Source organism: Choloepus didactylus (assembly GCF_015220235.1).
Source record: "Choloepus didactylus isolate mChoDid1 chromosome 25 unlocalized genomic scaffold, mChoDid1.pri SUPER_25_unloc2, whole genome shotgun sequence".
NCBI classification, from domain to species: domain Eukaryota; kingdom Metazoa; phylum Chordata; class Mammalia; order Pilosa; family Megalonychidae; genus Choloepus; species Choloepus didactylus.
The window spans coordinates 5380176-5402076 of NW_023637607.1; the positions used below are offsets into that span (position 1 = coordinate 5380176).

Here is a 21901-nt window from a genome sequence, read left to right on the forward strand (position 1 = left end):
GGAAGGCCCCCCAGATGGGGACTCCTGAGTGGGGAAAGGGCCTGGTCAGAGCTGGGGCTTGGGAGGCCCCCGGGGAGGCTGGGAGAACCAGGGGATGGGGGTGGGTGTGATGCGGGAGGCCCATCTGCTTGCCCTCCTTGCCACATCTGCTTGCCTCATTTCAACACTTCCCCGTGGGCCGATTCCCAGCTCTGAGCTGGACTTCGCTGTTGCAGGCACTGTCCGTGAAGCCCCGCAGCAGACAGGCCTGCAGCAGAGGGCTGGGGCTGGTACGCAGGCAGAGGGCTGGCAGACGCAGTGGTGGGTGGAGGACATCAAATTCCTCAAACCTGGGGAGGGAGTGAGAGGATCTGAGGACACCCCAGTCCCGTCCCGTCCCCCCCCCCCCACCAGGAGACAGGAGACGAGTGGGAAGAAAACCAAGGCGGGGGGCAGGGGGGTGGGAGACCAGCAAAGGGGTGATGGTAGTGAGAGACCAGTAGTGTCAGAGAGTGGAAGCTGGCGAGATGAGGGCCAGCACTGACTGCCTGCCCCTGGGAGGGGTGGGACAGGAGAAATGATCACTAGGAGAGTGTCTCCCACAAGAGGCAGGTTCAGGTCCCAATTCCTGGTCTTGTGGGTGTGAACCCTTTTGCAAAGAGGACCTTTTATGAGTTAAGATGCACCCAAACTGAAGGAGGGTGGGCCTTCACCCAATATGGCTGAAGTCTTCACAAGCAAAGGAGATTGGACACAAAAAGAAAAGCCATGGGGAGCAGCCAGAAGTTGGAAGTTAAGGGAACCTGGAAGAGAAAGGAGAGCATATTGCCATGTGCCTGGCCATGTGATGAAAAAGCCAAGAAACCCAGAGAAGGCCGGCCTTCCCGGGAGGAAGCTGGCCTTCTAGCCTCTGAAATCGGGAGCCAGTTAATTCCTGTTGTGAAGCCAACCCAGTATATGGTGTTTATTTTAGCAGCTGGGAAACTGAAACAGGTCTTACTCCTCAACTTTGGCTGCATGTGGGAATCACCTGCGTTTTCAGAAAAACAGATGACTGTGCCCCCTGCTAGAGATTCATTCTGGTTAATTGGTCTGGGATGTGGCCTGGGCCTGGGACGGTTATAGACACTCACAGGGTGTTTCTAATGTGCAGCAAGTGGAGAAGCGCCAGTGCAAGGTCTCCTAGAGACCTTGTTAAAATGCAGGTTCTGATTCAGGTCTGTGGTAGGGGCCTCAGTTCTACAGGACTCCAGGCAATATTCATGGACCAATTTTGGACTAATTTTGAGTTAGCAAAGGCCTAGAGGATTCTTGAGAATAAACAGGAAGGGCTTTCTTTTCTTCTCACTTTTTTTCCCCCAAGGAAGTCAGTCAAATAAATAAATCACAGTCTTGCTACAACCTAGAATACAATACAACCCTTAAAATAAATAAATGCTGCAGAGACTTCAGTGGTGCAGAAAATGGTCCAGATATCGTCAGATGTAGCAACAAAGAGAACGTCCCCAAAGTGCATGTGCAGGCGATCTCCATGCTTGTAAAGTGCGTGTGCACTGACAGAAACATTGGAAGGGAAATACTGAGTGGTTATCTCCGGGGATAGGAGGATTCATGCTAGCTAATCCAACATCCTCTGAGAGGCTGGTGCCTAGTAGTCGGTGGGGGTGGGGGTGAGGGAGCGGCTGCCATTGAGGGCTTTCTTGAGCTTATTTAAAGGAGAAGGATCACGCGGAGCTAGAGAAGGTGGCTTGGTTGTCTTGAATATGTTGCATTCTGAGCGAGAGCCCTTCACCTGCTTTGCAGGAGGGAAAATGCAGCACAGTCAGAAACGAATGTGCTTGTGTGTGGAAATCCACTTTATTTAATTTTGTAAAAGTTTGTTTATTGCCAGGTATTAATCTGAAACTTTAAATAGCTAACAACTATTGTGAAGCTGTTGCTTATTTTCCAAGATCCTACAGATACTTAATTCTACATCCATAGTTTCCCTATCCAGATTAATGTTTTGTGAGAAAAAAAAATGAATCCCTTGATATCCTACATTTAATATTTCAATTATTCTAAAGAAATGTCTTCCCAGCATTTATGGAATGCATTCAACAAACAGTTATTTAGCAAGATGTTGTGCTGAGTGCTATGGGAGATACAAAGGAAAGCAAAGTGATGGCTCTCCAGAGGACCATAACCGGGGTAGGAAGACAGACCAGGTGTGCAAGTAACTAGGATATAAGGCAGATGGAGATAAATGCTTTCATAGAGCTAGACAGGGAGGGAGAGATTCCCTCTGGTGGGAAATTTCTGATGGCTTCATAAAATATGGGGCTATGGACTTAAAACGAAATATATGAGTTCCTTAAGAAAAGATCCAGCAGAGAACATTTTAGGAAGACATTATTACATTGTAGAGGCATGAGAGGATAAGGTATTTTCTGCAGCACCTCTGGATTCTGACGTAAGCTGGGGCCTTATTAACAAGCTAAGCCCCCTGGGGATTCTGATACAGGAGTTCTGTAAACTGCACTCCTGATCTAAGGTTGCGTCAAAAAAAAAAAAAAAAAAAAAAAGGGAAGAGCAGGGACCAAGGTATAGTGTGAAAGCCCTAGATTTTAGGATAATGAAGTGAGAAAACAAGCCTAAGGTTGTGCAATGAGGAAGGAGGCAAACTGGCAGTGTAGCCAGCAGTGTAAGATAGTTACTGCCTCACAGTGTCAATTCCATACACTTAAAATTAGGCTAAATTGATTGTTTATATACAGTTTAAAAACCGGCAATACTTATCTGTGCCGTTAGAAGTCACAGTAGTGCTTATCCCTGAGCGAAGCCAGGAGTTACTGGCAGGGGCCCTGCCCCAGAGGCCTCTGGCACGTTGTTTCAAGGCTCTGTTTCTACAGAGGGTGTGCTCAGCTTTGGAAAATTCATCAAGCTGTACCTATATATTATGCCTGCTTTTCTCTTGAAGTATATTATACTTCAATAAGGAGTTTTAAAAATTAGGCTGAGTGGATGTATTTAAATTAAAGGAAAGCCACCTATAATTGTATCTTATTAATCTCATAAAGTTTAATAACTTATTATCTCCTTCAGTTCCCTGAGTTACATGAATTTGTTACAACGGCATATACTCCTGAGAGGTTTAAAAACATTTTGAGATCATTTGAATGGGGAAAAATAAGTTCCTGATGTTTCTTTGCTAACACCTAAAACCCATCAGATTGAGATTCACCATTCCAAATTCAGCATCCTAAAGTCTATTGTTTATCATTGTCTGATCTCACTGTGCCTTTTCACAATAAAACTTCCTGAAAGAGTCAGCTATAATCTTTGATCTCTTTTCCCACCTCATTTTTATCTACTTAGCGCACTCCGTTGGGCCTTACCATCCCACCATTCCACTGAGACAGCTGTTGCCCAGATCCTCAGAAACTCTAAGTTGCCAAATCCAGTGATCACTTCTCCTTTTATTATAGGAACCCTCATAGCATTCCACCCTGTTAACCACTCCCTCCTTCCCTAGCACTTTCTTCCTTTGTCTGTGTTGTCATACTCTCCAGGCTCTCGAAATTCTCAGTATTCTATGCTGGATGTCCCTCCCTTATTCCACTTCCAAAAGTTTTGAGCGCCTCAGGGCTTGATCCTGAGACCATTTCTCTTCTCTGGTTCTACACTCACCCTTAGAGATCTCCAGTGCCTAGGCTTTAAGTAGATCCGTAATATATCTCTCTCTTGCCCCAACCTCTCCTCTGAAATCCCAACTTACACCCGGTTGCCTGTTGAACATCAACTCATATATGTCTGATAAACATCCCCAAATTAATATATCCAAATGAAAATTCTTGATTTTGGCCCAAACCCACTCCTACTCAATTCTTCCTCTTAATAAATGGCACCACCATCATCACAATTGTTAAATTTCTGAGAGTTCTCTTTGATTTCTCACTCTCTCTCATATTCCCCAACATCCAACCTTTCAGCAAGCCCTGTTGACTATAAATCTGAAGTCAGTCACTTCAGCCTTTTCACTACCTCATCCAGACCACCATCATCTCTCACAGGGACTACTGAATTTAATGACTGGTCTCTCTATTGTGGAAATCCACTTTAAGTGCACCGCTTCAGGACTCGGGCGCCTCTGCACTGCACTGGGAGACCTGGGAAGTCAGGGATGATGATCAGTGCAGGCTGATCATCAGAGGGCAGCACGGGAGTGTTTGGTGAGGGAGGGGATGAATGAAAGAAAGAATCATTAGTAGCTGAGACTATATATTAGACGCTCAATGAAGGTAAGCTAATGGACCGAATGACAGTTGGCAACTCTCCAGGCTCCATGCTTGGCCACTCCATCTGGACACCCCCAGCTTCAAACTCACAGGGATGGTGGTCCCGCACGGCCCCCTCCCAGCCTCCAGACCGGACTGCCAGGGCTGGGTCCCTGCGCTGCCTGCAGGGGCACCAGCAGACGGGTGCGGGTGCACAGGCTACACCCACCTCCCGTTTATGTGTCCGTCACCTTTCTGCACTTAGCTCATGGCAGTTAGGGCCAGGGTCCCCGTGGTGCGGCCCGGAAGCCCAGAGAAGTGAGCATGGACCGAGGTCCGTCTTGGGAGGTGGGGTTGGTTGGGGTGTGGGTTCCAAACTCTGAGGGCTGGGAAGGGGTCTGGGCACTAGGGCACCCAAATTCTGGGCGTGCAGCTGAGACAGGCCACCATACATAGAAGCTGAAGCTGTCACGACAGATCCCCATGCAGGAGCCCAGGCACTTGCCAGGCTGGGGCTGGCAGGGGTGGGGCGGGCTGGTTGGGCTGGGATGAGGAGCTGGGTCGGGGATGTGCGCTCAGGAGCTTTCACCTCCTCACTCCCAGCCTGGGTTGAAGGTAACCGAGCCACCATCCGCAGGTGACAGAGCCACTCCTGGATGCCTGTCCCGAGAGGATGGGCACGTGGCAGCCTCATGGCTGACTTTAAGGCGCCCGGATCAACATGAACCTGCTGTCTCTGGTCAACGTTTCCGTGCTGGGCCAGGTGGGTGTCTGCTGGGATCTGGACTGCAGTTGCCTCTCATTTATTTTCTCCTGGACACCCCCTCCTGGACCCAGCCTTTGGGACATCCTGGAGTTGGGGGTGGTGGTAGTATCTCCCCATGGGGTCATGGCTTGGCCAGAGGAAGGGCAGGGGCTTCCAGAAGGGATGCAGGGGGTGGGATAGGAAGGCTTCCCTTAGGCCCATACAAAGGCTGGTGTGAGTAGGGAGCGGGTGAAGGTAGGAGATAGTTTTTGGAGTGGATGGGGTGGTCAGTGGCAGCCAGAGCATGACCCAGCTCCTAAGGCAGAGTTCCACTAGCTCCAGAGGGTGGGGGTGGGGTCTCCCTGGGAAGGTGCAGATAGGTCATTTGGGAAGTAGCATTGCCTGGATTTGTGGGTGGCTGAAAGAGGCGCCTGAAGCGGGGACCAGGGATGGGGGCCTGGTGGACAGGGAACACAGAGCCCATTCCCTGGAGATAAGGGAGAGGTTGGGGCTAGAGTCAGATGGGGGGTGGGGGAGAACATGGATCCTAGGGCCGTGGGAGTACAGGAAAAAGAAGAGAGCCCCACAGGCCTGGGAATCAGCATGGCTGTTTGTGCCTAGCTTCTGGGGTGGTGCAGTATGGTAAGTTACGCTTGACTTGGAAGTGGGCCTGGCTAGTGAGGGCTTGCTTAGTCAACTTCCCCTCCTGGCCTCACCTTCTCCATCTGTAAAATGGGCCCCCTGCCCCTGCCCCCCCCACCTTGTCCCTCAGTTCTTGAGATGATCCCAGGGTTGGGTGGCCAGGGGGATGTGACTCACTCAGCAGACATTTTCCAACCTCCCCATCCCAGCCCCTTTTAATCCTCACAAGGACCACAGGGCTGAGCACTGTGACACCCATTTTAAGGACTAGGGAGGGTGGGTCTTCACCAAGGTAGCACAGTTGTGGCCCTAAAGCTTCTGGTTGAGAAGGTGGGAGCTCAGAAGCCCTTGGAGACCTGAGGTCCCCTGATGGCCCGTCTGGCCCCACAGCTGGAGCTGAGTGACAAGTGCCTTGGTTGGGGGCCTGGAGGTGCTGGCGGAATAGACACCTGGCCTGAGACACCTGAATCTCAGCAGCAACCACTTCAAAGACACCACAGCCCTGAAGCACCGGGTGAGGCCTTGGGGAATGAGACTGGGTGGCAGGCAGCCCCCATGTCCACGTGGGTCAGGCCCTAAGGGCGCCTGGACACCTGTCCTGCTCCTCTTGGGAGAAGTGGAGGGGCCTTGGGGCCTGGACCTGTTCAATTGCAAGGTGACACTGCAGCTGCTCTCGCCAGGTGTTGGAGCTGCTGCCCCAGCTCATCTACCTGGTTGGCTTCGATGCCAGGACCGTGAGGCACCCAACTCAGAGGCTGAGGCTGACATGTTGTGGGAGGTGGACAGGGACCACCATAAGAAGCAGAGAGAGATGGGAAGGGTGGAGCTGGAGACCCAGGGGTGATGGGTGTTTTATTAGCTACGGGCACAGAGACGGAAGAGGTGAATAGACCACAACTGTGAGGAGGACTCAGAAGATGGGGGTTGGTTGAGAGGAAAGAGGTTAGATGAGGTGGGGAGGAGCAGGGGAGGTGCTCAGGTTTTGCTCAGAGGGTGTCTCTGTTTCCCAGGAGGATGAGGATGAGATGAAGAGGATGTCGAAGATGATAAGGTGACCCCGGGAAAGATGCTGAGTAGGCTCAACTAAGGGCCTTGTGGTCTACTAGGAGAGCAATATCTTCATCTGGAGGGCCATGGGGAATCAGTCAAGGGTACTAGGTAGGGGAGGGGCATAATCAGGTTTATTTTTTGCAGAAGAGAACCCTGCATTTCCAAGGGCCTTGAGGCTGAAAGGAAAAACATGAGGGATAAGGAGAGAGGGTCCATGTCCAGGCTGGGGGACCATGGGGGCTGGTGAGAAAGGGATGGAACAGAGCATGATGGCAGGCAGTGGTAAAATCAGCCACCCAGGAGCAGCCTCCAACAAACTCACAAGGCTTCCATGCTTAGGAGGCATGGTCGGCCGCGTTCTGGTGAAGCGGTGCTGGGACAGCAGGGTGGCACTGTATTTCATGACGGGGGGAGCAGGGGGGCGGTATGAGAGAGCCATGCTCACCGGGGCTGGCTTGATCCCTTCTCCCTCCTCAGAGCTGGGCCGGGTGGGGAAACAGAAGTGGGTAGCCAAGGACAAGGGGAGGATGTGAGGAGCAGGAAGACGAGGCCTGAACCCCACCCAGCCTGACACCAGCTGCCCTACCCCCTTCTTCACCAAAGGATTCTCCCTCCCTTTTGAGTCTGCACTGGCCTCAGGGGTGGGGGTGGGACTGGGGGGCCGGGGGGTGTGTGTGGCACTTTCTCAGGACCGGCTTCCCAGCCTGTCTTCCCAACTCCTGGGACTTTTTAAATAAAAGAAAAACTGGAAATTTCCATCCCATCTGGTTTCTGGAAATGGTAGGGCAGGACAGTGGCCCAGCTGAAGATGGTGGCATGGGGCTGGAGACTTGGGCCCAGGTGCTGATGTGGGACACAGGTGGTCTGTGAGGCCACAGGTTTGAGGTGTCCCCCCTCAAGGCTGTGAGTGACCCAGGACTGCTAGACTACGGCCCACTGCACGGCGAAGGATGTGAAGGTGAGGGACCCAAAGAAAGCACAGCCCATCTCATCACAGCATCTTTATTGTGCCACTCCCCACCCCCATCTCCTCGGCCCCCCTCAAATTACAAAATTGCCCACAAACCATGACTTCTGTCTTTCTAACCCCCCATGCGACCCTGTTCAGATCGGCAAGAAAACTGGACATTCCCCCTCGGACAGCGGCGCCGTTGGCACCTTGGGTGCAAGGGAGGCCATGTCTGGGTGGGGTAGAGGAGGGGGCACCTGAGCCTCGACTTCGCTCTGCACCGCAGGCCTTGGGCCCTCCCCACCCACGCGGTCCCCGGCCTTACCCGCCGGGGGTTCGGGACGCGACGGCCCAGGCACCAGGGCCGTGGGGGCGGCGGGCCGATGGTCCTCCAAGTGTAGTGTCATGGCGGGCCGTGAGGCCGTGGAGAAGGCGCACTGCATGCATGAGTAGCGGCCGCGCGTGTGCTCCCACACGATGCGGCTCGCAGCCGCGTGCCCTGCAGGCAGGCGGGACCTCGTCAGTCTGGAGACCCCAACCCGGAGGACCCATCCATCCCCAAGGATGGCGGACGTGGGCGCGGACAGACCTCTCCCTGCCTCCCGGTCAGCTCCTGGGCTCCGGGGTCCAGCTGGGGGCCTGGCCTAGCTGGATCCGAATCTCCGGTTGTTTACCCCTGGGCCTGGTGGTGCCAAGCCCGGTTTATTCGCGCGCCCCACTCCCATCCCCGGTATCACTGCAGCGGGGAAGAACCGGCTCCGAGCTGAAACGCATTTTACGTGGAAAAGCCGGGGGAGAAAGGTGCAGGTGTCAGGAATTTTTAAAGCAAAATCCTGTATTTCGGTGGCGTTTCTGGTCACTTGGGGAGGGCGTGGGCAGCATCTGCCAAGGCCCGGCCAGGAGAGCCCCTCTACCCCTCCCTGGTGGTCACCCGCACGCACCTGAGGGCGCGTCGGAACCACCCTGGGGTCTTCGGGGGCTGCTGCCAGCACCTGCAGTAAAAAAAGGGTCAAAGTCAGAGGTCAGAGTCGAGGTGGGAGTGGGTAGGTGGGCCCGTCCCCACACTCACCTTGGCTCTTTTTCCAGACAGCGGCGCTGGAGGCTGGCGGCCCAGGTGCGGCGGCCAGGAAGGGGCGCAACCGTGGGGGGCTTAGGCCAAGAGGTGTGGGGTTCAAATAGGGCAGGAAAGGTCCAGTGGGGGCAGGGGCGGGGGTAGTGAAAGGCTCGAGCAGCGGGAACTGCAGGCCCGGCGCCGACGCAGGGTCGGGCTCTGGGGGGCGCTCCGGCACTGGCGGCTCCTTGTCGAGGGCAGGGGGGTGGCGGCGGGGCTGGACTCTGTGCATGCTCGGCGCAAACATGTAGATGCTTGAAGAGTGATCGATGCGTGCGGAAGCGCAGGAGACAGTTTTCACACCTGGGGAAGGGGTATAGAGCGGGGTTCGGTTTCCTGGGTGACAAAGCAGCGGCTTATTCAATGCCACCTGGAGGCCTGCCCTGGGAGCTCGGGAAGGGAATCTGAGCCCAATTCACACACAGGCGGCAGATTCCCCACCTCCAGGCGGGGGGGGGGGGGGGGTGGGGTGGGGGGTGTGTGTGGTGGTGGGGCTTGTCCTAAGCGCCCCTCATTAGTATGGCCGCCACCCTTCTGGAACCCTCTGGGTCGGAACTCGGGAGAAAACGAGGAAGGCAGTCTCAAGCTTGACTTGAGGTCTTCCACTTGGTAGGTAAAGGTGAGACTGGGCGGGGCTCCACCCATGCACGACCCCGCCCCTTCTGGGCTCCGCCCACCTGGTCCCAGTGCTAGGTTCAAGTCTCTCTTCAGGGCACTTAAAGGTGGGGCTTGCCCGAGGCCAGGCCCACTTCCGGGGGCATAATGGTAGGGCCGGGGCGATCGGTGGGGGTCAGGGTCTCACTTGAAGTAGCGGTTGGGCTTGTAATGAAGCTTGCCGTGTGCCACCAGCTCCTGCATGCTGGGGAAGGTCTCCGAGCAGCTCAGGGCCGAGCAGCGGAAGAGCTTACCTGGAAGGGAGGCGGGGCAAAGCAGTGGGTGGGGTGGCCCAGACCCGCCCGCGCCTCTGCTGGCCTCTCCACACCTGCCCGAGCCCTACCTTCCAGGGACTGTGTGGGCGGGCAGTGGGTACGCAGATGCTGTGCCAGATCACGCACGCTGGGGAAACTGAGGCAGCAGCCAGGGCTGGAGCAGGGTACCTGCTTTCCTACAAGATGCACAAGGGGGTCACTAGTCTCTTCCTTGCTGATGCTGAACCCCCAATCACTGGACTTGGCCAAGTCAGACACAGATGAAGCTAGAATTTTTGTGTCTTTTTTTTTACTATTGTATGCAAGACCCTTTTCCACATAAAAATAAAGCTGTTGCTGAATTAATATTATTCGTCTCTTGGATTGCTGCCTTAAACTGCAGCTAGAAAAGCCTTTCTGGCAGAAGCACCCTGTTCATTTCCTGCTGGGGTTTTTTTTAACCTTTGCCTCCCCCACCAGACTGAGCTGCCAGAAGGCAGGGGTTGGGTTGGCCTGGCTCATGGTTGTAGCCTCAGCTTGGCATACAGCCGGTGCTCAGTAAATGGCCATGGACATCTCTCTAGATGGGTCCTGGATTTGGAGATACCCTGCACTCCTCACTCCTACTGTCCCAGGGCCGGTGACCCCCCCACCCCCACTCCCTGAAGATCCCATCACAGGACACCTGGTGGTGGACGTCGTCTGGGAGGCCGCAGGTCCTCAATGGTCCCGGAGACCGTGCTGGTCTGGCCAGGGCTGGCTCCAGGGCTAGGCTGGTTGCTGTCTGGGACTGGGGAGGCACCATGCTGGGTCCCCCCAGGTCCCCCACGTCCCCATGCCAGGGGTGTGGCTGTCTGGTCAAGGCCTGGCTCCTCCCCCATGGAGGAGGCAGCGGCAGCTGCGGCCACAAGTGGGGACAACACCTCCTTGACGGTGTCACTGGAGGTAGGCTCTGCAGTGGTGAGCATGTTCGGACTGGGTCCCGTGGGTTCCTCCTCCTGGTGGAAGGAAGAAGGCGAGGAGAACCCTTCTGGGTCCAGGGTCTGTCTGGACCATCCAGAGAACCCCTCCCACCCCGCCAAGACCACCAGGCTCAACTTGCCAGAGGAGCCAGTTCCCCCGAGACATCACCCAGTCAGCCCCAAAGTAAGGGGTCACCATCAAGAGAGGGCACCTCCTATGGTCCTACCACCTGGCAAATGTACAGGGGGCACCTGTCGGGAATCACCCCTATGAGTGAAGCATTCCCCCCTCCCACTTACCCATGTGGGGCACCAAACGTGGCACGGGCGTGGCCTAGAGGGAATGAGCTTGGCAAAGGCAATGAGGGCGGGGCTCTGACCAGGTCGGGGCTAGGAAGATGCAGGCAGCGCCAGAGAGACCGAACGGATTGTTTGAGGAGGGAGCCACAAAGCCTGCGCTTGAGTTGTGCGTGAACGAACATGGTGGTGCTAGAGGGCCCGGACCTTTAAGGTTTGGGGGCGGAGTTCCACCCTTGTGGGCGTGGCCCAGTACAAGCGGGCCCGGAAATAGGGGTAAGGTGCTCGTCGAGTGACAGCCAGCAGCGGGACGGTACCCGGATGTGGGGGCGGGGTCGACCAGAGGGTGTGGGTGCAACAGAGCCATTCCCCGCCAGTTCACACCGTTCCACCGCGCTCGCGTCCCCCGGCTCCGCGCTCACCATCCTCGACCCGGCTCGGCTTCTTTGTCCTGCGGCTCCGGCGGCTCCAGCAGAGGCCGCGGCGACTCGGCGGCACGACAGCAACTTCACGTCGCCGCCATCTTCCGCCCTCTAGCTCTCGCGAGAGGTGGGGTGGCGGGAGCCCCGCAGCGTGTGGGCGGGGCTTGAGCGCGGCTCCGCAAGGGGGCGGGACCTGAGGCCCGAGGTCCGCCTGCACCGCAGCGTCGGTTCTGGCGCGACCTTGCAAGCCGAGGACAGTCGCAAAGGGCACCTTTAAGAATGACAGTGCGCAGAGATCCCGGGTGAGTAAGTAACCTCTCCGGTCCTCAGTCTCTTCGTCTTCAAAATGGGCATCTCCATCCCTTGGGGATACCTGGTCCTAATTTGGAGCCTTTATAAGGCTAGTTGATGTAAACGTCCTGAGGTGAGGAGGGACAAGCTTATCTTTTACAAGAAATAACGAGGAGGGTAGCGCACTGCAGGACCAGAGAGGGGATGGGGGTCAGGAAGAGAACTTGGCGAAGCGTAGGTCACTCACGGCTTTGTTTACCGTGGAGAGAGAGGGTCGTGTTTCCCATTGCAATCATTGGTGAATTTTTAGCATGGAAGATACACCGTCTGATCATGCACACTGGCTGTGCTGAGGATGGGCTTTTGGAGGGTGGATTAGCAAAGCTGATCTTACATCTCAGAGCTCTATAATACATTATTCAACCTTTTTAGAAGCGTTTGTTGATTTCTGGGCAAGCACAGATTTCACGTGCCACGTAATTCCATCTGTGTCAAACAAGATGTACATATGTGCTTTCATATACAGAGAAAATTATTAGAAAGAGACAAGCAAAAACCTGAATTATGTATGTGAATGTGGTTAGAAGGGGAAATTTTAAATTGTATATATATTACTAGAATACAAATTTAAAAAATATAGGCCTATACAACACAGTGAACTGTATTGTAAATGATGGGTGATAGTTAATAGTACAATTATAAAAATGGTCTTTCATGAATTGTAACAAATGTACTACATTAATGCAAAGTATAATAATAGGGTGGTATTTGGCAATTCTAATTTATGCATGATTTCCTGTCAACTTACAACTTCGCTAATCAAGTGAGAGAGACGTTCACTTCACACCTTTGTGCTGTGTGGATTTAAAATTGCTTTCTTTTAGTGACCACTCTTTCAGTAGAGACTTGTTATTAATTTTGAAAACAAAGATCATTTCGAAGCAGGGAAGAGAGGTTTGTGGAGCGGAGACTGGTGCAGTCGTTTGGGGAAGTGTGGGGTGAGGGTCGGAAGGGACAGGGATCCAAGGAAAAGAGAGGAGGGGCCTGGCTGGAAAAATTGGGTGAAGTTGACAACAGGGTGTGGGGCTGGGAAATGGGTGGGGCCTGAAGCCCTAGCGCCTAGATGTGTGACGCTGCCCATTTGAATATCTGTGAACCCACTCCCTTCTCCACCCCCAGCCCAGTGTCTATCCGTTTGCTAAGAAGCTCCTCCTTCCAGCAAACAGAAGTGCCAGCCACTGCAGCAGGGCCTCTGGGGCTATACCCCAAAGTGCCTGGAGGAGGGACAGTCTTCAAGGTGAGTGAGCTGGGGTGCAGAGAAGGGAAACCGAGGCCCTCATTTGTCTTCACCACCCAGGAATGCCCAGGGATGTAGTTGGCAGCTCATGTTGTCCTCCCCCAGCCTATCTGCACAGCTTAGTGTTGCAGAGAGAGAAGCATGAGGTGGCGGTTGGGGCAGTGGAGTGAAGAAAACCAGAGATGGAGAGAACCAGGGATATTCAAGGGACTTGTTAAATCCCTTTGAGTAACAATAGACTAATAAAAGGACTGCTGAGACCGGGTCTGCAGCCTTGGGGGTTTTTCCCAGCCATGCTCTACATCCCAAGGATACGTGCACAAGGGAAAATGCTTGGATCCTGTCCAAGGCACTGCTGGAAAGTCTTTCTTTGATACCTTGTCCCCCATCCTCTAGTTGGGCAGGTGACCTCTGCCTGAGATTTCCCCATCACAGCTAAGACTATTCTGTGTTGTGTTTGCCACTAAGATTCAGCCAAGACCGACCCTCCTCAGTCTTCCTGGCTCCACCAGCAGTGCCTAATCTCCCTTTTCACCCTGTTCCCCCAGCTCCTGTCTGTTGTTCTCTGGCCCAGTACTGAGCCGGCAAGGTTGGGTCTGTGCCTGGCTATGTCTTTCCCAGACTGGTTGCTCTTTGAGGGACTGAGCACAGAAGGGGTGTCCATGTCAGAAAATCAGGAGCCTTAGGTGCACACCATGGCAGGACCCCCAAACGGTTTCAACTGTCCCTGCAAGGAGCCCTGGAAGGTTCAGCCTCCAGGACTGGCTTGGAGCCAACTGGGAAGACCGATAGCCAGGCTGACCCCTTTCACCCATGACAAGTGTAGAAAATCAGTGTCCATGAATGTCAGAAACAGTCCCGACCCCAGGAAAGGGAGCAGGGAGAGAGGCCAGGGGTGGCCCAGGGTGGACTTTTGGGAACCACATGGAACCTGCCTTCCTCCCCCGGGTCCCAGATGGATTTGGGGGTTGCAGATTCAAGGCCAAAGGGACCCAACAGACTGCTTTCCATAAGAAGGCTGGAATGCAGCTTCTGGAGGGGAAAGTGGGAGAACAAAACTTGAGCTTTGGGGTGGGGGTCATATATGAGTTCGCAGTCTGGCTCTTTGGAGCTATGGTCAAGGGTGTGGATCTCTATGAGCCTCCATTTTCCCACCTGTAAAATGGGGCCCGCAGCCTTGTGGTTGGCACAAGGTAAGTTCATTCACGCTTTCATCTGGCAAATGTTTATTGCCTCAGTGATGAGAGGAGGAAAGTCGAGCTTGAATGGCACCCCCCTCCTTCCAACTGTGCCTGGCACTTTGCTGATAGGACGACTCATTTAGTACTCATAAGACACCTGGGAGGTAGGTTCTGCTGTTAGCCCCACTGGACATATGAGGAAACAGAGGCTTGGGCAGTGGGTGTGATGTGGGGAGGTCAGGCCCCCCAGGGGGTGGCTGCAACAGTGACCCGCAGACTCACGGCTGCGCTGGAGGCTGCAGGACTGGACCTTCCAGCCCATGTAACCACTGCCAATGAGGTTCCTGCCCACAGGGCCTGGCTCCCCGGCAGGCTGGCGGTTAATGCAGAATCCTGGGCCCCGTGCTCAGATCTTCTCCACATAGTTTCCCGGGAAGAGGCCCTCCTGGCCGTGCAGCCGGCCTTTCCACCAGCCTGAGGGATCTGAGGGAGAGAGGTGAGCGTGAGCTGACCCCAGCCTGCCCCAGAGAAGTGACCTCCCCACTGTGTGTGTGTCTGAGTCATCTGAGATGAACTGTCAACAGATGGACAAACAGATGGAGAGAAGGAACGACACCTGTTCTTTCTAAGCCAGTGGCTCCAACTCTGTATCATTCCCTTATGCAATTCCCTCTTCCATGTCCTCCCACAAGCCCCACCCTACTCATATCCCTAGTCCCCAGGGTGGATCCAGGAATGACCAGGATTGCCTGACTCCCAAGAGGCTCCCCCATCCATCTGCAGGGGGTGCTGTTGAATTCCAGGACGCAGCCAAGGATACTAAGTAGGAGGTAGCCTGGGCCATCTGGGCATACACATTTCCTATCCACAAGGGGCTGTGCATTTAACAGGTGAGAAAACTGAGGCTTGGGCTCTGGGTGTATTACGGGGAGGCCAGGCCCCTCAGGCCCTGGGGTGGCCTAGGAGGTGACCTTCCTAACCAGGACTTTCTAGCATTTGTAGCCACTGGCACGGAAGAGGGGGCCATGAGCTGGTCCCCTCTGTTGTCCCACCCGCGAGATAGGCTGTAATGGGGGCTGCCAGGCTGTGCCAAAGTTCTGATTCCCACAACCCCAGCCCTTGCACACACGCACCCTCCATGAGGATCTCGATGACCTCGTTCACATTGAAGCTCAGCTCGTCCACGTCCTGGCCGACGTACTGGTACAGCGCCCGACACCGTGGGACATGCATCCGGGGCTGGGGCTTTGGCCGGCCCACGCCGGGCACTGGTCGCTGCCCCACGCTGCGCTTCCTCTGCATGCTGCGGGTACCGGGGGTACAGGTTACAACTCCAGCACTCCCCAGGACCCTGCCCACCTCCCAGGGCTGCCTTCCCATCCCACCTACCCGGCCACGCCCTGGTCTGGCACATTGAGGAATTCTGTGCTGTGCTCCGAGGGGGGCCGGGCCCGGGGGCGTCTGCTGGCCCCCAATGCTGATGACGGTGGGCCTTGGGGAGGCCTCTGGGAGCTCCTTCCTGATGGGAGGTCCAGGGGCAGGGCACCCCCTCTGCCAGAGGGGGGAACCCAGTTGCGGTCCAGGCCTGTGGCTGAGTAAGGACGGGGGCATTTATCAGGGTGATGCTAAGGAGGATTTGGGGAGGACCCAGCTCCAAGTTCCCAGTGTGAGGGAAGAGGCAGATATACTGCCAAGCCCAATATGGTAAGAAGTGGGCCAGAGGGAGGGATCCAGGGATGAGGAGGGTCTAAAGGGAGACTCTGCAGGGGGAATCTAGGAGAGCTTTTGTGGGTGGGTCTTGGAGGATGAATAGAAGCTCAACAAATGGAGGGGAACTGGGAATTAGGCAGAGAGAACAGCCCAAGCAAAGGCCTGGAGAGAACAAACTTGGTAAAATAAGATGCCGTTTGCAAGACAGGTGTGTTGGGTGGGAAGAGAAAAGAGGTCAGCGATTAGCTGGGGGCATATCCTGAAGGGCCTTGAAGGCCAAACCAGGATTAGCCTTTATTCTGGAGGCAATGGGGAGCTATAGAGGATTCTGGACAGAGAAGAGAGCTTGTTATGTCCCGTCCCGTGGCTGAAGGCCTCAAGAGGCAGATGATACTTAGTAGGGGGCGTCTCCTCACCTCTAGGGGGCCCGGGAGCCGCCCGGGTGGGGGCCTGGGCCGACCTTCGAGGTCTTCCCTGGGCCATTCCCTTCCGTGTAGGCTCTGAAAGGGGTAGAAACGGATGGATTTGAGAGGTAGCCAGACCAGAAAGTCTTGGCCCCGCCCATGAGGCCAGCCCCCTCTGTGACTCCGCCCCTCAGGAACCCTCGCTTCGCCCCTCCAGGACCCACCTTCACCGTCCCTGTTGCCGAGGCCCGCCCACTCCGGGGCTTCCGTCCATCTAGTAGCCAGCGCGCAGATCGCCTCTCTAGCCACGCCCCCACCCATTTCTCGCCCACTCGTCCGTCACCGGGGTGCCCCGCCCACTAAGTCGTCCTGGCCTCTTCTCTGGCCCCGCCCCTGGAGTCCGCGCAGACTCACTGGAGCTCTTGGGGAGCCCGTCTCCCACGGTGATCAGCAGGGCTCGGCCGCCTGCCTTGAGCACCGCCACGTCGCCGGAGCCGCGGGAGAAGGTGACGCTGCGGGTGCCGCCGCCGCCCCAGCCCTCTTTCTTCACCCGGAACTGTAGTCTGTGGGGAGAGGAGGGAGCTTTGAGGGCACAGGCCGGGTCCCCCGCCCACCCCAACCTCGCCGGGCCTGGGTGTGGGTGGGAGGTGAGGGGGCCGGGCAGGGCGCCGCTCGGCCAGGTCGGTGGTGTGGGAGTGGGGGTGCGGGGGACTCGCTGGGCCGAGAGCAGCCCCAGGCCCGAGGGTGGTGGTGGTGGTGGGCCCCCGTACGTGTCGCTGAAGGTAAGCGGCAGGGGCCGCCGCGCCGCCTCCTCGTAGCGTTTGCACAGGAGGCTGACGAGCTCGGTCTTGAAGATGCTCTCCAGGAAGCTGTCCGAGGCCTCCTCTTGGAGGATGAAGAAGTCGTCCTGCCGCGTGCTGGGCGAGGGGCGGGAGGAAAGGCAGTGAGAGTGACAGGTGAGGCATTCAGGTGAGGGTGGTGGAGAACTGACGTGTGAGATGCAAGAAGGGAGGGCCAGGTAAGGACAAATGAAGTGTGACAGGTGGGGGGAAGAGAGAGGGGTGGCATGGAGCTGGGAAAAGTGGTACCACAGAAGGGCCAGGTGAAGTTAGTGAGAGGGTTAGGTGGGGTGTGGGGACAGGGCAGAAGTTGTTGGCAAATATTGGGTGCAGATGAAGGTGACAGGTATAGGAGCAAATGCAGCAGATAAAATTGTCAGTGTGGCAGATAGGGGTCACAAGGATGAGGGCAGCTGAGGATAACCGTGGAGGCCTGACCTCACCTGAGGGAGACTCCCCGCAGGGCCTGGAGTTCCAGCTTCTTCTTCAGGACCTCCCGCACCTGGCCCTTCTCAGGCCCCTTCTTCACCTTCTCCCGCCCGATAACATACACAAATTTGGGTGTCAGGATCAGGTCCCGCTTGATGGGCTGTGGGGATGCAGGACCAGAGGATGGTGGTTGGAGCTCTGGGCATGGACAGCCTGGCCCCAGGGAAGCAGCCCCAAGCAGAGGGGGTAGTGCTGGTGGGACAGGTGAAGGTGAACAGGTCAGGTAGGGGGTATAGACTGAATGGGGTGGGTGGGTCAGGTAAGGGTGTCCCTCCAGATGAAGGTATATGAATAATTATATAGGAAAGAGAGAAGGAGGTTAGGTGAGGATATATTGGTTAGAAGGAGTGTCTGGGCCGGTGAACAGGTACAGGTTAGGTGCAGGTGTGCCTACTGAATTCAGATGCCTGAGCCAGATGCAGGGGCTTGGACCAGGTGAAAGTGCCTGGGTCATGTGACTATAGCCTGCTCATGTGAAGGAGAGTGGTTAAGGTGAGGGTGTAGAGATCAGGTGGCTAGATGTATAGATGGACAGATCAGGATGTATCAAGGTCATGATATGGGGTATGTGCCAAGTATGCATCTGAACCATGTGTGTGCAGACAGGTGAGTCTGGGTCAGGTGAGGGTGGCCCTGCGGAAGGGGGTGCCCACCTGCTAGTGCCTCACCTTGAAGCGGCGGTCATACTTGGTGACGGAATCTGCGAAGTCCACGCGTTCCCTCTTGCCCAGGAACTGCCGCAGTTCTGGCCTCTCTTCCAGCCCCAGGTAGTCCCCGACGAAGTTGCGGTTGATGCTGTTCCGCCGCCGCTCCTTCTTGTTGAGCAGGATGTTGGAGGCTGTGCGGGCGTGAGGTTGGGGGGCCCGAGGTCATGGCTCGACTTCTCCTGGTCCATCCCATCCCCACCGCAACTTCCCATCTGCAGCCTCTCACCTTCCTCCCGCATCTCCTCATATTTTCGTACTGCCACGTGGCGCCGCCAGGCCTTCTGGATGGTGCGGGCAAAGCCGTCGAACTTGCGCTCTCGCATCTCCTCCAGGAGGAACAGCTGGGGAAGGGGAGGAGCGATGGATCCGGGTGTCTCCCAGGCACACCACCACCACCCTGGGGCCGCCCAACCCACATGCCTTTATTCACACACACCTGGCAACACTCTCCTGCCCTGTGGTCACACTTTTCTTTCTTCCTCCAAATGACTGGTCCCAGAGGTCCCTTCCCATACAGCACACAAGCTTCTGAATTAAATTATAACTGTGGGTTTGTCTAGCTGGGTCCAGATCTCAGCTCTGCCTCTTGCTAGCTATGCAGTCTTGTCTGCTCTGTGTCTCAGTTTCCCCATTTCTACAATGATAATAGCACCTCCCCTTTAAAAAAGATTAACCCTAATTCACAGGGTTAATATTTTTAAAAAACACCTTTAAAGTGGTAGTATTATTGCTGAGAAAACCCAAGAGATCCAGTGAAAAAACCCTTAGCCTGAGTAAGAAATTCAGTAAAGTGGCCACATAAAAGCCAGAGCTTTTCTGTTCATCAGTGGTAACCATGTGCCAAGATGATACTTTGAAGCATAGTAGTTAAAGAATGAAGCAGTGCTTTTTTCAGGTATTTCTTGTTACCTTAACCTTCCCTGATTTGGGAACTTCAATCTTGCAGTGTGCACTGCATCCCTTTCTTAGAGACTTTCTTTTTTTCTTAGGGATGTTTTACGTCCATTTTTTGGAATACCCATAACTGACTCTGCTAGAATAAGAAACCTGACTGCTATCTGCCAGAAACTGGCCAACATCTCGGTTTCTCACACTGCTATTAAACTATGCGTGCCATCCATGGGAGGCACATCCCCATTTCAGAGATGTTAGAAGTGGGAACCAATGTGTGTCTCAGACAACCAATAAAATGCAGTAAGTGTGGAAATCTGATGTATAGGACTGTGATGTGCTTGGTGAATGTGGTTGTGCAGGGTTACCAGCCATGCTGAACTCGGGGTGCAGAGACGGCGGGACAAGTAAGTGCACCCAACCTCGTCATTTCTGTCTAGGGAAGAGAGGCTGTTTTCAAATTTGGGAAGTGATTCTTCCTGCCTAAATGGATTTGAAATGCATTTCCTTCAGGGGAAGGTGAGCTCATCCAGGTATCATGGGCAGCGAAGCACACAACAGGCATGTAAGACGTTGAACTCTGAGCATGCTTTGAACTCATGTTTACAAGAAACAAAATACAACTCAGAATCATCCCAATGTCAGTGTATTTTTTGTTGAGGAAGGCTCCAGTGCCATCAAGATAATTTAATTCCTTGATCAGTTTTTTATACAGCAGCTAAACTTTCCATTTTCTTTTATTTCATTTTACTAAAATTACTTTCACCAGGATCATGTTTTTTTCTTCTCTTTTTTTTTTTTTTTTGTCCTTATAAAATGTTACCACCAAAAATTACCTGTTGCAGGCTACAAACTATGGTTAACAGTAATGTTCTTTCATCAACAGTGGGAGGTGTGCCACGCTGATGCTGGGGGTCAATAATAGGAGGGGCATAAGGGATATGGGGTGTTTTGGGTTTTCTTTTTTTAGGTCTTCTGATGTTTTTCCTTTTGGGGCAATGAAAATGATCTGAAATTGAGTGTGATGATGCACAACTAGGTAATGATACTGTGAGACACTGTATACTTTGGCTGGAACATACAGTATATGAATATATCTCAATAAAATTTGCAGATTAAAAAAAAAGATTACCATCTGGTTTCTGCCACTGTGTCATTATTTCTACCAAGTCCATCTTCCCCAGATCAAAATTTGCAACCTGAAATTTTTGTCAAGATTTGAGTTTAGCTTACATCATTTTAGCCAGTGATAGTTTTATTTTGTCTATTTCTACTAGAGTCAATTTTTGTCTGTTGTCTTCAGGAGTCAAATTTGGCAATTTGCAAGTTAACCAGCAAGATGAACTTCTCTGTCATTCATTCATATTCTCTTGTTCACTCTTTCCCCTCCATTATCTTCTTTCTTTCTCCCTTATCTGTTACAAATGAAATTGTACCATGTGCAGGTCATACTGATGAACAATTCTGGTTTGTGATTCTATCAGTAATATCTATGAATGCAATTCCAGGTGCTTCTTTCTTGGAGACAAGTGCTTCAGTGGGGAAAAGGGCTAGGAGGTGGGCATAGACAAGCTTGGGAGACAATCCCAACCTCCCCAAACTTGAGGCTGTTTTTGTGGCTACCAAATTTCTTAAGAGTCTCCACCCCACTGGGTCATGTTTTTGGTTCCCTGAGAGAATAGTTACTTTTAAGTTACAGGAAAGTAAATGGAATCATCTCAACCATCTGGTCGTCTTCACAAAGCCCCTTAGGTACTATTAGCACAGGTGCCAGGCAGGTTGTGATTACACAGGTGATGGGGCACCAGGCTGGGTCCGGCCCGTCCCTGGCAAGCCTTTCCCCAGAATTCAGCCTGTCCCCACTGCTGGAGCTTGGGATTCGCCGGGGAGTCTGGTGGGGCAGCAAGGCTCATGGATACGGCGACTTGCTACCCTTAGGAGATTCCCTGCTCTAGTTTTTGTTCTTATTGATAGTTATTTATTTATTCCTTTTTTCTCCCTGGAAGTAGAGGCTGTGTATTCCATAGGGCTTCCAGTCTTTTGATAAAAGGCCAAGAGCTGATGCCTTGGAGGGACAATTTGCACATGAAGTTTGTGGACCGAGGTTTGTCTTTGATATATAAGGGGCCAGAGGCAGGTCTTGGAATAAGAAAATTTCCACTTTGACATTAGTCTCAGGCCCAGGAACTCCATGAAGGAAGGAAAGAAGGAAGAAAAGAGGAAAGAAAATAGGAAAGGAGGAAGGGAAGGAAGGAGAGAAGGGGAAAAAGTGTTCTGGATAAACCATGCATTCTCATCCCTTTGAAGATGTTCTGTCACCCACAGACTGCTATGCATTGTTCTACCTGCCTTCCTGGTCACCAAAAATTGTCCAGCTAATTTAGCTTTTTCTGAGTGCCTCCTGGGTGCCAGGCTCAGGGCAGGGGGGCTCCCTGTTTTGTCTAATTCTCACCCCAGTCCAGTCCTCTGGGTTGGCTATTACTCTCTCCATTTTTCCAAACGGGGAAACTGAGGCTCAGAGAGGTGAAGATGTCTGCCCAAGGTCACATGGTGAAGAGCAGGGCTTCAGCCCATGAAGGAAGTTTTCTCTCTCTGTCTCTGACCCCCAGTTCCTGTCTCTCTGTTTTTCTCTCTCTGGCCTGTTGGATCTCTGACTTTCTAGCCTTCTGTCTCACTCTATGACCCCCAGTTCCTGTTTCTCTCTCTTGGACCCTTTGGATTTCTGACCCTCTATCTCTCTGTCTCTCTGGCCTCCAGTTCCTTTCACCCCC

At 53.9% G+C, this 21901-nt stretch overlaps 2 protein-coding genes and 1 long non-coding RNA gene across 4 annotated transcripts in view; 1 reads left to right on the forward strand and 2 right to left on the reverse strand.

Moving 5' to 3' along the window:
• The first annotated feature begins 4805 nt into the window (after positions 1-4805).
• On the forward strand, positions 4806-7306 carry LOC119525636. The gene is made up of 3 exons (XR_005214982.1): positions 4806-4998; positions 6013-6136; positions 6633-7306. It is a non-coding gene; the product is annotated as an uncharacterized LOC119525636 (long non-coding RNA).
• A 352-nt stretch (positions 7307-7658) lies between these two features.
• On the reverse strand, positions 7659-11474 carry ZNF414 (zinc finger protein 414). Its single transcript, XM_037824500.1, is given in 8 exon segments — positions 7659-8120; positions 8563-8613; positions 8691-8937; positions 8939-9035; positions 9535-9640; positions 9730-9837; positions 10326-10638; positions 11322-11474. Coding segments are annotated over 8 exon segments (1269 nt in total). The 5' UTR covers positions 11325-11474; the 3' UTR covers positions 7659-7776.
• A 2644-nt stretch (positions 11475-14118) lies between these two features.
• MYO1F (myosin IF) overlaps positions 14119-21901 on the reverse strand; it is a 35347-nt gene continuing 27564 nt past the window's right edge. Inside the window, exons 20-28 of one of the 2 annotated variants that reach the window (XM_037824498.1) lie at positions 18466-18580; positions 18201-18370; positions 17487-17632; positions 16975-17190; positions 16619-16767; positions 16217-16300; positions 15480-15681; positions 15224-15393; positions 14119-14573 (exon numbers count right to left, since the gene is read on the reverse strand). In XM_037824498.1, the coding sequence (XP_037680426.1) occupies positions 14497-14573; positions 15224-15393; positions 15480-15681; positions 16217-16300; positions 16619-16767; positions 16975-17190; positions 17487-17632; positions 18201-18370; positions 18466-18580 (1329 nt within the window). In that variant the 3' untranslated portion in view covers positions 14119-14496. The remainder of the gene's footprint in view (positions 14574-15223; positions 15394-15479; positions 15682-16216; positions 16301-16618; positions 16768-16974; positions 17191-17486; positions 17633-18200; positions 18371-18465; positions 18581-21901) is intronic. The other variant, XM_037824499.1, reaches the window with a different exon arrangement.